Here is a 14,689-nt window from a genome sequence, read left to right on the forward strand (position 1 = left end):
CTGTGTTACTGTTGATTTCCCTTTTTATTTTTGTTAGCATTTGCTTTCTGTATTGAGGTGCGCCTATGTTGGGTGCATAAATATTTATAATTGTTATATCTTCTTGGATTGATCCCTTGATCATTATGTAGTGTCCTTCCGTATCTCTTGTAACAGTCTTTATTTTAAAGTCTATTTTATCTGATATGAGTATTGCTACTCCAGCTTTCTTTTGATTTCCATTTGAATGGAATATCTTTTTCCATCCCCTCATTTTCAGTCTGTATGTGTCCCTAGGTCTGAAATGGGTCTCTTGTAGACAGCATTTATACGGGTCTTGTTTTTGTCTCCATTCAGCCAGTCTGTGTCTTTTGTTTGGAGCATTGAATCCATTTACATTTAAGGTAATTATCGATATGTATGTTCCTATTTCCATTTTCTAAATTGTTTTGGGTTCGTTATTGTAGGTCTTTTCCTTCTCTTGTGCTTCTTGCCTAGAGAAGTTCCTTTAGCATTTGTTGTAAAGCTGGTTTGGTGGTGCTGAACTCTCTCAACTTTTGCTTCTCTGTAAAGGTTTTAATTTCTCCATCAAATCTGAATGAGATCCTTGCTGGGTAGTAATCTTGGTTGTAGGTTTTTCTCTTTCATCACTTTAAATATATCCTGCCACTCCCTTCTGACCTGCAGAGTTTCTGCTGAAAAATCAGCTGATAACCTTATGGGGATTCCCTTTTATGTTATTTTTTGCTTTTCCCTTGCTGCGTTTAATAATTTTTCTTTGAATTTAATTTTTATTATTTTGATTAATATTTGTCTTGGTGTGTTTCGCCTAGGGTTTATCCTGTATGGGACTCTCTGCACTACCTGGACTTGGGTAGCTATTTCCTTTCCCATGTTATGGAAGTTTTTCACTATAATCTCTTTGAATATTTTCTAAGACCCTTTCTTTTTCTCTTCTTCTTCTGGGATCCCTATAATTCAAATATTGGTGCCTTTAATGTTGTCCCAGAGGGCTCTGAGACGGTCTTCAATTCTTTTCATTCTTTTTTCTTTATTCTGCTCCTTGGCAGTTATTTCTACCATTCTATTTTCCAGCTCACTATTTGTTCTTCTACCTTAGTTATTCCGCTATTGATTCCTTCTGGTGTATTTTTCATGTCAGTTATTGTGTTATTTACCTCTGTTTGTTTGTTCTTTAGTTCCTCTAGATCTTTGTTAAACTTTTCTTATATTTTCTCAATCCACGCCTCCATTCTATTTCTGAGATTTTGGATCATCTTTACTATCATTACTCTGAATTCTTTTTCAGGTAGGTTGCCTATTTCCTCTTCATTTATTTGGTCTTGTAGGTTCTTACCTTGCTCCTTCATCTTTAACATATTTCTTTGTCATCTCACTTTTTTTGATGGGTGTTTTATATGTATCAGTTAGGTTAACTTGATTAACTTGATTATCTTTGCTTAAATCTTCTACTTCCTTATTCATTTTTTGGGGGGGAGGTGGTTGTTCTATCCATTGCTGACAGTGTGCTAATACGTACAAGTAGATTTTGAATTTTTCTCTTTCTCCTTTTTTTTTTTTTTTTTATTTTTCTGCGGTACGCGGGCCTCTCACTGTTGTGGCCTCTTCCGTTGCGGAGCACAGGCTCCGGACGCGCAGGCTCAGCGGCCATGGCTCACGGGCCCAGCCACTCCGCAGCATGTGGGATCTTCCCGGACCGGGGCACGAACCCGTGTCCCCTGCATCGGCAGGCAGACTCTCAACCACTGCGCCACCAGGGAAGCCCTCTCCTTTTTGTTTTGTCAGTGTTCGCTTTATGTATTTCAAAGCTATTTGTTAAGTAGATACAAATTCTTCTTGAATTTTATCCTATTAGATATATCTTTATCTCTGTAACCACTTCGTCTTTTCTGCTACTAATATGGTTTATTTCCTTTCTTTTGCCAATATAAATTAGTAAACTATTGTCATTATTTTAGAGTACCTTTTCTTTCCTCTCAATTCAGACGTTGAACCTGTTTCTCTGGAGCATGTTGAATTAGATTCTGATTTGCATTTAGAGCCAATAAGGGGCAGTAGGAGTATGTCTTGAGGATACTAGGCATCCCCTAGCAGGAAAATTTTCCCAGCTGAGATAATTACAGCATCTCCAGCTAGAGGTGGTTAGACGTCTCAGACAGGAAAGGTGTAGTCTCCGTCCCTGGTAAAGGAGAATCAGGGGTACTTGGGAGCATCTAGATACTCAGAACCAATCCAGTCCACCTGGAATTCCTCTTTTCAAGTGTCAAGGTTTTTTCCCGTCTCAATCAGATTTCCCACTACAGTCTTGGCAAATCTCTGTATTCAGCTTACTCTGTGATTCTGTAACTCCACAGTTAAATTTTGATTTTCTTTGAAGTTGGCCATGTGGCTAAAAGAGAGATTTGGGGGAGGGGGGGCGGGGGCATTGTCCACCATTATCAGAAATCTGAGCTGAGAATTTAGAGCCTTGAACCTCATTTTGCAAAATCTCCATTAGAATTTAGTATAGCTATTCCACACCTCAGTCCTTGAGATACTTATAGGCATCATCACAGCCCTCCCTTGGTCCCCCACACACTTGCTTCAGTAGGGCACTTCATCACAATCAACGTGAGTAGTAATTTAATTAATTGTGGTGTTACTATGTGCCCATTCCCCATTCAAAAGGAGTTCAGGGCTTCCCTGGTGGTGCAGTGGTTGAGAGTCCGCCTGCCGATGCAGGGGACATGGGTTCATGCCCCGGTCCGGGAAGATCCCACATGCCGCAGAGCGGCTGGGCCTGTGAGCCATGGCCGCTGAGCCTGCGTGTCCGGAGCCTGTGCTCCACAATGGGAGAGGCCACAACAGTGAGAGGCCCGCGTACCGCCCAAAAAAAAAAAAAAAGGAGTTCAGTGTTGTGTTAAGGCCATGAACATACCCAAGCCAATCCCAGAGTCCCATCTTGTCTGTCTCTCTTGGCAGCATTCTTGGTACCAAGTCCTGTATCCGTCAAGATCTAGTTCAGAAAAGAGAAACCCACCAAGAGCAATTACTATAGGGAATTCTTGAAAAGGTAATAGAGGACTGAAAAGGGAAAAAAGGGGACACTGAGGTACACAGAAGTATGAGTTGCCAGAAGGAGTTCTACCCGTAAGATTGGGGGAACAAAGGGAAGAGGTTGGGGTTATCATAACCTAGAAGCTGTCACAATGGGCCTCATATGTCTGGACCTGGAGTGTAGAAGATAGGGCATTACAAGCCCGGTGATGCTGGTAATTTTGGAACTCAGAAAAGGGGTTTTGTGGAGTTGATAGCTGTACCTACTATAAGGTAATGCTGAGCTGGTGCTGGTTCCTTAAGGACTTGGAAAAAGGTCCTCTAAAACTCTGACTCAGATATCAGAGAAGGGGTGTGTGCTCTTTTATGGGGCTTGTATCAAGGAGATTTGTGGTATAGCCAGGGAACATCTGAGAAAGAGACACTGGCTGGCTGGTGTGGGTTGCCCAGGGTACTGGAAGATGGCTCTGTACATCTGGTTTTCAGACTTCTGAGGAGGGGGCACTGTCCCCTGGGTACCTTTGATAGGGCTTGATGGAGCTGGTTCTGGGAATGTGGTAACTGACTCTTGCCACCAGAGCAAGATCCCATTGCAGGTGGTGGTCACTGAAAGTAACAGCAGGCAAACAGGTAGAGCCCCATGTCCTTTCGTTTTGCCTTTTATTCTCCCTCTCATGCCCTTCTTGACAAAACTCTTCAGGAAGCCAGCTAGAAATGGGGTAATATAATGTGCAGATTCCCATCTTCAGCTACATAGACAAAGTATAAATTTTAGTTTTGGGGGCTTCCCTGGAGGCGCAGTGGTTGAGAGTCCGCCTGCCGATGCAGGGGACACAGGTTCGTGCCCCAGTCCAGGAAGATCCCACATGCCACGGAGTAGCTAGGCCCGTGAGCTATGGCCGCTGAGCCTTCGCGTCTGGAGCCTGTGCTCCTCAACGGGAGAGGCCACAACAGTGAGAGGCCCGCCTACCGCAAAAAAAAAAAAAAAAAAAAAAAATTTAGTTTTGGGGTTCAGAAAATAATTGATAATCAGCGTAAGATGTGTCAGCAGAATGCTGCTGTAGCTTCTGTGGTGACAGGTAATAGCAGGTGATACTGATCTGTGTGAAGCTCTCTGATGTTTTCTGTTGTTTTATTTAGTTGTGGCTCACTAAATTGATTTCATGACCCTGAATGGTTTGTGACCTAAGTTTTTGAAACACTGAAATAGCTGTGACTAAGAGTGTGTGGAGACAAGGTAAAATAGGGGTTTTGGGGAGTTTGAAATAGCTGCTGGAAATAGAAGAGTTAATTACTGATACAGAAGAAGAGTCTTACACTGCTTGAAGTACAGGTAATGCTAGAGAGGAAGGGCTTTTGTGTGACACCAGTTCACGTAATTAATGGTAATGGGATGGTCCTTCAGGACTTGTCTTTGGAATAGTGCAATAGTGACAAAGACTGGTATGACGCAAAGATTCTTGGCAATGAAATTTTCTATTATTACCACATATTTCTGATGAAGCTTAATATAGGTTATTTTCCTCTTTATCATGCTTTAATAATCCTCTTCCAACTCACGCATTTCCATCTTAATACTCCCAAATCTGTAGCCAGGGATATCATGAAGAGAGACATGGAAAGGAAATCTGGTCACTAGGATTTCACCTATATCAGAGGTGCTTTCCCTAAGAGGTTTCATCTAGTATTCTTGGCTTCCAGTATTCATACATTAGTTCTGGAAAAGTATCCAGGAGTGTACAGGTGTTTTTGACATCATAATGCTGAGGATATTTCTTACGCTCTCTACTACTGAACCCATTTGTGTCCTTATTTAGAATATTCGGCCACCAATATGTGTTCAAATGTGTCTCCAATTTTTTTTAACTTTTGTTTTTAAATATTAAGCAAATTATTGATACTTTTAAATTTTATTTATTTATTTATCTGTCTGTGTTGGGTCTTTGTTGCTGCTCATGGGCTTTGTCTAGTTGCAGTGAGCAGGGGCTACTCTTTGTTGCGAGTTTGCGGGCTTCTCGTTGCAGTGGCTTCTCTTGTTGCGAAGCACAGGCTCTAGGCACATGGGCTTCAGTAGTTGTGGTTCACGGGCTCAGTAGTTGTGGCTTGTGGACTCTAGAGCACAGGCTCAGTAGTTGTGGCACACGGGCTTAGTTGCTCCATGGCATGTGGGATCTTCCCAGACCAGGGATCGAACCTGTGTCCCCTGCATTGGCAGGTGGATTCTTAACCACTGCATCACCAGGGAAGCACAAATTATTGATACTTTTAACTGAAAATCAGAAAATGAGTGAAATTAGCTTTTACCTGAGGTAAAATTTATGTTTTTAACAGGTATGAAGAAAGTCCATTCAAATTGTAGTCTTTGAACATTTTAGTGAACTGATTCTAGTTTTAAATTCTTCAGTCCAGCTTTCTCTAGAGAATTCAGCTAACTCACCAGCCATGTAAAATATAGAATGGAATCTGTATTTACACAGCCAAGATGAGTCTCTAATGATTCAGAACATGATGCAGCTGGGCTGGGTGGAGAGAAGGCTGCTGCTTCCATGCTGTGATTGGAGGCAATGGGGCTGTGCCCAAATAGCAGCCCCTTTCCCTATTACACCGTCAGTATGGATGCCTTCCTTTGAATGTACAGGGATTTTCTGCAGGTAAGAATGCGTTATAAAATAAAAATTTGTCTTGATTGGAGGAGTCTCACAAAACTAATGAGTCCATTAAGTGAGGCTTAGTTTGACTGCTAACCTCAAACAGAAATGGGGGCTAGATAAGATGTCTGTAGAAGAGAAGGAAAGATGGATCAAACTGTCTGAATAAAGGGATAAAAAAAATGGTGAGCTTTGGATGGGCTGTCTACATGCTTACTGAAGCTAGCAGAGTATCAGTAGATTTTTGGGTAGAGGAGAAATTGGGAGTCAGATGTCAATCTTTTTAGTAGGGAAAATGTCATGCCAGTGTACATGTTTAGAGAACAGTATATAATGAATCTTTATCAGGTTCAATAATTACCAACCTATGATGCATTTCCTTCATCTCTTTCCCAGGTAACCTGCTCTTCCCCCACCCCTTGCCCTTACTTATATATGAAACAATCTCAGGAATTTTATTGATTCAAGCCTTGTCCCAATTGAAATCACCTTCTTCTCTCTCTCCAGCCCCCCCACCCTCCCTGCCCCAACCACCCCATCCTAGCCCTTCTTTCTGTTTTCACTTTCAGCACTGAAGCTCTGATGGTTCACCTCTTCCAGGACATAGATCCATAAAGGTCAGCCCTGCACCCTGAACAGCTCAGAGGGAGGAGCCAGACCAGTAGCGCCTGATGCCCTGCCCTCTTCAGCCCTAAACAGATGCCTCCATAATGGCAGTGGGTGAGGCCCTGGTGCACATCAGAGCCACTCTTCTGCTGCTCTCATTTGGGGTGTCTTTGTTCATTTCTGACCACTCTCAGGCCAGGGCCTCCCAGCACTTCTCCTCTCCAGAACTGGTGATCCCCTTGAAGGTGACTGGCAGGGGCAGAAATGCAAAGGCTCCGGGCTGGCTCTCCTACAGCCTGCGGTTTGGGGGCCAGAGACACATTGCCCACATGAGGGTCAAGAAGTTCTTGGTTTCCAGATACCTCCCAGTGTTCACCTACACAGACCAGCATGCCCTCCGCCAGGATCAGCCTTTTGTTCCTGATGACTGCTACTATCATGGTTATGTGGAGGGGGTTCCCAAGTCCCTGGTTGCCCTCAGTACTTGTTCTGGAGGTTTTCGAGGAATACTACAGATAAATGATCTTGCTTATGAAATTGAACCAGTTAGGTTTTCTGCCACATTTGAACACTGGGTGTATAAGATAGACAGTGATGATACACAGTTCCCACCTATGAGATGTGGGTTAACAGAAGAGGATATAGCACGCCAACTGGAGTTGCAAGAGTTGCATAATTTCACTCTGATGCAAAGTTCTTACACAGGCTGGTGGACCCACTTGCGTTTTCTTGAGTTGGTAGTGGTTGTGGACAATCTTCGATTCGTTCACTCGGAAAGTAATGTGTCAGTAGTGCAGCGTGAAATACTTGATGTTGTCAATATAATAGGTAGCTTGTATCACTCTTTGGAACTTGTTGTAATTTTAACTGGGCTTGAAGTCTGGACTAAAGGAAACCCAGTTCCCATCGATAACATAGATAAGCTTTTGGAGGATTTTTCTGTTTGGAAGTATTTTAGCCTTGATCACCGACTGTCACATGATGCGGCCCATCTTTTCATAAAGAAATCGTTTGGCATAACGCTTGGACTTGCCTATGTTGGTGGAATATGCCAGCGTCCTTTTAATAGTGGAGTTAATGTTTTTGAAGACGAGAGTCTGTATGCTTTTGCAATTGTTGTGACCCATGAACTTGGTCATAATTTAGGTATGCAGCATGATACTGAATGGTGTGTGTGTGAACTTCAGTGGTGCATAATGTTTCCTGCCAGAGAGGTGACAAATAAATTCAGCAACTGCAGTTATGCCGAGTATTGGGACAATCTTATCAGTAATGGATTATGTCTTTACTCTCCTCCACATCCAGGGAATATCTTTAGGCTGAAGTATTGTGGGAACCTAGTGGTTGAAGAAGGAGAGGAGTGTGACTGTGGAACCATAGAGCAGTGCAAAAATGATCCCTGCTGTCTGTTGAATTGCACTCTGAAGCCTGGAGCTGCTTGTGCTTTCGGGCTTTGTTGTAAAGACTGCAAGGTCATGTCATCAGGGACTTTGTGCAGAAAACAGGTCAGTGAATGTGACCTTCCAGAGTGGTGCAATGGGACTTCCCATCAGTGCCCAGAAGATGTATATGTGCAGGATGGGATTCCCTGTAGTGATGGTGCCTACTGCTATCAAAAGAGCTGTAATAACCGTGATGAACAGTGCAGGGAGATATTTGGCAAAGATGCAAGGAGTGCACCTCAGAGTTGCTACAAAGAAATCAACACCCAAGGAAATCGATTTGGTCACTGTGGTATCAAAGACACACAGTACGTAAAATGTGCATCCCCTGATATCCTGTGTGGGAGAGTTCAGTGTGAAAATGTGGGAGTAATTCCTAATCTGATAGAACATTCCACAGTGCATCAGCTTCACTTCAATGACACCACTTGTTGGGGCACTGATTATCATATAGGGATGTCCATATCTGATATCGGTCAAGTGAAAGACGGCACAATGTGTGGTCCAGGAAAGATATGTATCCGCAACAAGTGTGTCAGTATGGTTCGTGTACCACAAGCCTGTCAGCCTGAGACCTGCCATATGAAGGGGATCTGCAATAATAAACAGCAATGCCACTGCAATCCTGGATGGGCACCTCCCTACTGTGAACAGCAAGGCAATGGAGGTAGTAATAGTAGTGGCCCACCTTTTAATCCCCAAGCAGAAGAGACAGGACTGAAGGAGAAGGGAAAACAGCCATTATTGTGGCTTATTCCTTTGACTTGTTTATTTTTACGTTGCATCTTTGTGCTTTATGAGAAACATAAAAAGGAGGAGGCAGAAACGATGGAAGAAAAAGAGACTGAGGAGGAAGAAGGTGACTAAGGCTCCTGCTTCATTTTTTTTTAAATCTCTGGTTTTTCTTTTAATAGTAGAGAAGTATTAGGGCATGTCTGACTGTTTCAAGAAAAATTTAAGGATCCCTCATGTCAGAATCATAAGCATTAATATTTCACTGAAGGATTCCTAGCATGTTCCTACTTACTCTTCAGTGTGTTAAGCAATATTAAAAGTTCATTTTTTTTCCTGGAAGTCATCTCTTTATGTTTCCTGAGCAAAGGCATGGCAAAGTCACATTTTTAAGCTAATGTCTCATCAGTTGTAAACCTCCTCCCACCTTTGTATTCTTAAAATGTAATGTCCGGGATGTGCCGCTACATACCCCGTTGCTGCTTTGCCAGCTCTTTTCCAGGTAGCTGTGCCAAAAGGGGGCAGTAGAAGTAGCCTGGAATGGTGGGTGAAGGGAGCAGGGAGTTTACTTTCTTGTGTGCTAAAAGTTACTCTGTCATTTTGGTAGCCACATTTGGCTTTGGATTGCAGTTTTGTTGACCCTGTTAGAACTACCCTCGTTCTTCATTAGAAGTACCAGCACCAGATGACCACTGATACTTTCAGAGATCAGAGTTGCAGCTCTGGGGTTAGCAGTGTGGTCCTCCTCTGAGTTACTGAAGCACCAGCATCAGCTAGTCACTTGCTCTCCTTAGAGGTCTTGGTGCCTGCTCTGCAGGGGGCCTCCTTAAATCACCAGGACTTGAATGAACCCAACCTCTTTCCTTTGTTCCCTTGGCCCTAGGACATCTAGGTGCTTTCAGTAGTTACTTCATTATGATAGTTTGAGTTCTCCAGTAGCAGACACTGAATTAAAGGTTAGAGAGAAAGGTTGATGAAGTCAGTTGTGCAGATGAGAAATAGCCTTGGCCATTTCACATTTCAGCCTTGGCCACCCTGGCAGCAAGCTCTAGGATGAATATTGCCTGACAGACTAGTCTTGAATTGGTCCAAAATGGCCTGGTCTTCATTCCCTCCTCTTGCTTATTCACTGGATGTGAGTGCCCTGGGAAGGGTAAGAGCTTGGCCGTGCACCTCCCAGCAACTGAGACTGACCCCAAAGAGCTAACATCTGGAGGCTCTATGCTGATCATAATCCCAGCAGCTGGTCAGCAAGACTTTCCTGGGAGGAGGATGAAGGTGGCTCATTGGGAAATTCCACAGTCTGGTCTTTGCATTGCTCTGATCAACTTTTCTTTATATGTTCTGGAAACAGCTCCTCCAGGATTCTGGCAGGCATCTCTGCCTGTGGGGAACCATAGAAGAGGGAGGTTAGTGGGATGAAGCAGAGACCCTAGTACTGTGTTTGGTTCTGGGGCTAAAGTTGATACTGTCTCTCCACTATCTGTTCTAGTTTCCCTCATCTCTAGATAGCATTCTGATGACTTGGGTTGGATGTTAACCCTGTGTTATTACCCAGGCCCTTATCTTTAAAGCACCCGAGTGCCTGGTCACCATGTCTTTCTCAGGCTCGGATTGCTGAATCTATCCATTTATAGTAGCAATAGAGCTAGAAAATACAAAGAGGCACCTAAGGAGATCACCTGGGTTCCACACATATGCCCTACCTCCTCTCAATGATTAGGCTCCAGTATGCCTGTCAAGACTGTGACACCTCTTCTTGCTACTGCAGGGACACAGGGAGCCCCAAATGCCCAGGTGGGACTCCAGCTTTGTCCCACTGTGAAAGTATGACCCATTTGGTGACCCTTCAGAGCCTAGAGTTGCAGGGGACAGGAGGCACGAACCACCTCAGTGAGTCATAGGTAGTGATGGTAACTGGTGCCGCTTCTCCTTCCAGCCCCTGGTTCCCACCCATGTAGAGGCCTCTGGTTTAGTGTGTACAACCCATCATGGAATGGTACTTGTATTAGGGTTCAGCAGAGAAACAGAACCAACAGGATATGGTGATTTATATATTTATCCTTTCCCCAGAAGAGGAAGTAAAGCCCTCAGGGATGTTTGTTCTTCCTGATATCCGGTAACTTAAACACTATGATGTGAAATTAATAATGAGATACTATGATATAAATTCAATATGTCTTATGCTACATGTTAAGGGAATAAGAGGAAATAACAAGGAAAAAGAAAGGAAAGAAAACAAACAGGAAATATGAATGCAAAGGTATTCATATAAAAATAAGAACATACTCGCAACGTATTACAGTCCTTGTTTCTATAACTGGTCACATGGTTGTGGCTGGTATTTATGACCATCTTCTTTTACCACCCACTCTGTTCCCTTTGCCTTCAGCAAGTACTTCATCTAATCATTGTTCTTTACCTGGTGGGGTGATCCAAACCTTTATTCCTGAAGGGTCTGGGCCAATGCTGGATTGGGTTGTTATAGTTTTCCATTGACCTTAATAACAGGGCATGGTAATACTGAGACACCCTAAGCTATTTCCTGTGTTCCAGACCTACTCTTCCTTACCTTTACTGTGGAGGAGTAGTCCAATTTCCCCTGGGTAATCAGGATCAATCACCCCAGCCATCACCATAGTTCCATTCGTTGCCTATTGATTCAGAGGCATGAGGAGCCCAAACTGGCCAGGTGGCAGTCTTTTTTTCTTTTCTTTTCTTTTTAAACATCTTTATTGGAGTATAATTGCTTTACAATGGTGTGTTAGTTTCTGATGTATAACAAAGTGAATCAGTTATACATATACATATATATCCATATCTCCTCCCTCTTGCATCTCCCTCCCACCCTCACTATCCCACCCCTCTAGGTAGACACAAAGCATCGAGCTGATCTCCCTGTGCTATGTGGCTGCTTCCCACTAGCTATCTATTTTACATTTGGTAGTGTATATATGTCCACACCACTCTCTCACTGCGTTCCAGCTTACCCTTCCCCCTCCCCATGTCCTCAAGTCCATTCTCTATGTCTGCGTCTTTATTCCTATCCTGCCCCTAGGTTCTTCAGAGACTTCTTTTTTTTTTTTTAGATTCCATATATATGTGTTAGCATACGGTATGTGTTTTTCTCTTTCTGACTTACTTCACTCTGTATGACAGGCTCTAGGTCCATCCACCTCACTACAAGTAACTCAATTTCGTTTCTTTTTATGGCGGAGTAATATTCCATTGTATATATGTGCCACATCTTCTTTATCCATTCATCCGATGATGGACACTTAGGTTGCTTCCATGTCCTGGCTATTGTAAATAGAGCTGCAATGAACATTGTGGTACATGACTCTTTTCTAATTATGGTTTTCTCAGGGTATATGCCCAGTAGTGGGATTGCTGGGTTGTATGGTAGTTCTATTTGTAGTTTTTTAAGGAACCTCCATACTGTTCTCCATAGTGGCTGTATCAATTTACATTCCCACCAGCAGTGCAAGAGTGTTCCCTTTTCCCACACCCTCTCCAGCATTTATTGTTTGTAGATGTTTTGATGATGGCAGATGGCAGTCTTAACTTCCAGTTAATAAAATCATTGTTGTGTCTCCTGGTGGAAGCATTCCTCCCTCTAGAACTAAGACCTCTAGGCCACCAAAGGGTAAAGTCATGGAAACAGGAAGCAAAAACTTTGCTAGTGGGTCACTAAGGTTAATAATGAGTGGTGTTGGGCTTTCCTGGTGGCGCAGTGGTGGAGAATCTGCCTGCTAATGCAGGGGACACGGGTTCGAGCCCTGGTCTGGGAAGATCCCACATGCTGCGGAGCAACTAGGCCCATGAGCCACAACTACTGAGCCTGGGCATCTGGAGCCTGTGCTCCTCAACAAGAGAGGCCACGATAGTGAGAGGCCCGTGCACCGCGATGAAGAGTGGCCTCCACTCAACGCAACTAGAGAAAGCCCTCACACAGAAACGAAGACCCAACACAGCCAAAAATAAATAAATAAATAAAATTTAAAAAATAAAAAATAATGAGTGGTGTCAATTCCATTTCCACCTTGATTCCTGGACTCATGAATCCTGGGTTTGGGAGAAACAGCACCATATATTGGACGTTGATTCAGGGCATATACAGCATTCTGGAGACCCTTGCTCCAGCCCTGTAAGGTATGGCCACCTAGCTGGCACTATAACTGAGTCTTCAAAAGGCCATTCCACCATTCTGTCAAGACAACTGCTTCAGGATGGTGGGGAACATGGTAAGACCAGTGAATTCTATAAGCATGGACCAATTGCCACTTTTTTTTTTCCTATGAAGTGAGTTCCTTGATCAGAAGCAATGCTGTGTGGAATACCATGGTGGTGGATAAGGCATTCTGTAAGTCCATGGTTGGTATCTTTGGCAGAAGCATTGGGTGCAGGGAGGGAAAATTACATCCAGAGTGTCTACTCCAGTAAGAATAAAATGCTTCCCCTTCTGTACAGGAAGCAGTCCAGTGTAATGAACCCTCTTCTGGCATGCACCCACCAGGTAGCTGTCTGATCACTGCAGGAAATGTTGCCATATTTGGGGCTCAGTGTTGGTCTCTGCCACTGAAGATTGGGCAGTTATTGGTGGCCGTAGCTTGGTCATCCTTGGTGAGTGGATGTCCATGTTGCAAAGCCCATGTATAACTGCCAACCCTGCCCTGCCACCATGGCCAGTTTGTTAATGAGCCCATTGGGTGATGACGGGTGGCTGGGGAAAGAGGCTGACTGGTATCAACAGAATGGGTCATCCTGTCCACTCGGTTATTAAAATCCTCTGCTGATGTAAGCTTTTGGTGAGCATTCACATGGGACACAAATATCTTCATGTTTTTTGACCATTCAGAGAGGTCTATCCACATACCTCTTTCCCATATTTCTTTGTCACCAATTTTCAAATCATATTTCTTCCATGTCCCTAACCATGCAGACAAACCTTTGGTCACAGCCCATGAATTGGTATATAATCACAGATCTGGCCTTTTCTCCTTGTAAGCAATGTGCACAACTAAGTGAACTCCCCAAAGTTCTGTCCACTGAGAGAATTTCTCTTCACCACTATCCTTCAGGGATGTCCCAGAGAAAGGCCGTAGTGTTGCAGCTGTCCACATGCAGGTGGTGCATGTATATCATGCAGAACCGTCTCTAAACCAGGCCCAGATCTTCTCTTCCCCTGTCAACTGATCACAGGGAACTCCCCATGAGGCTCCCCTGCTTGGGCCTGACTTTGTATATATCAGTTCCATTTGATGATGGAGTGTACTGTGCAGGCCCACTTTATGGCGTGGTGGGTCAGATAATACCCATTTCATGATGGGCAACTTGGTGGCCCATCATCAAGCATTCAGTAGCTACCATGGCCCACTAATACGCCAAGAGCTGTTTCTCAGAAGGAGAGCAGTCATCCGAAGGTGATGGCACGGCATTGCTCCAAAATCTTAAAGGCCTGCAGTGTGATTTACCTATAGGAGCCTGACAAAGGCTCCAAACGGTGTCCGTACCTGCCAGAGAGACTTCAAGCGCCATTGGATGTGCTGGATCATATGGCCCAAGTGGCAGAGCAGTTTGCACAGCAGCCTGGACCTGGGGCAGAGCCTTCTCTTCTTCTGGGCCCCACTCAAAACTAACAGTTTTTCAGGTCACTTAGTAAATGGACTGGAGTAACACACCAAATGAGGAAGGAATATGTTGCCTCCGAAATCCAAAGAGGACCACTAGGTATTGAGCCTCTTTCTTGGTTGTAGGAAAGCCAGATTCTACTTCCTCTTTATCTTAGAAGTGATATATTGACATGCTCCATACCACAGGACCCCTATAAATTTCACTGAGGTAGAAGTGAATTTTAGTCAGATTTATTTCCCACCCTCTGACACGCAAATGTCTTACCAATTAGCCTAGGGTTGTTACTACTACTCACTCACTAGGTGTAATCAACATAATATCATCAATATAATGGGCCAGTATGATATCCCGTGGAAGGGAAAGGTGATTGAGATCCCTGCAAACTAAATTATGAATAGGGCTGGAGGGTTGATATGCCTCTGAGGGAGAACAGTGTATGTGCATTGCTAACCTTGCCAGTTGAAAGCCAACTGCTGCTGGCGGACCTTATGGACAAGTATGGAGAAAAAGACATTTGCCACATCAATAGCTGCATACCAGGTACCCCGGGATGTGTTAATTTGCTCAAGCGATGAAACCATATCTGGTACA

The 14,689-nt window shown here is 43.8% G+C and overlaps 1 protein-coding gene across 1 annotated transcript; it reads left to right on the forward strand.

Annotated features, from left to right (window-relative positions):
* Window positions 1–6,355: 6,355 nt before the first annotated feature.
* Window positions 6,356–8,599, forward strand: LOC309963425 (disintegrin and metalloproteinase domain-containing protein 20-like; the record flags this gene model as incomplete). The annotated part of the gene is made up of 1 exon (XM_082841773.1): window positions 6,356–8,599. The coding sequence occupies exon 1, from the start codon at window positions 6,395–6,397 to the stop codon at window positions 8,597–8,599; it is 2,205 nt and encodes a 734-aa protein (XP_082697899.1). The 5' UTR covers window positions 6,356–6,394.
* Between the last annotated feature and the right edge of the window lie 6,090 nt (window positions 8,600–14,689).

Source organism: Leucopleurus acutus (genome assembly GCF_964270905.1).
Source record: "Leucopleurus acutus genome assembly, chromosome: 1".
In the NCBI taxonomy this organism is placed as follows: Eukaryota; Metazoa; Chordata; class Mammalia; order Artiodactyla; family Delphinidae; genus Leucopleurus; species Leucopleurus acutus.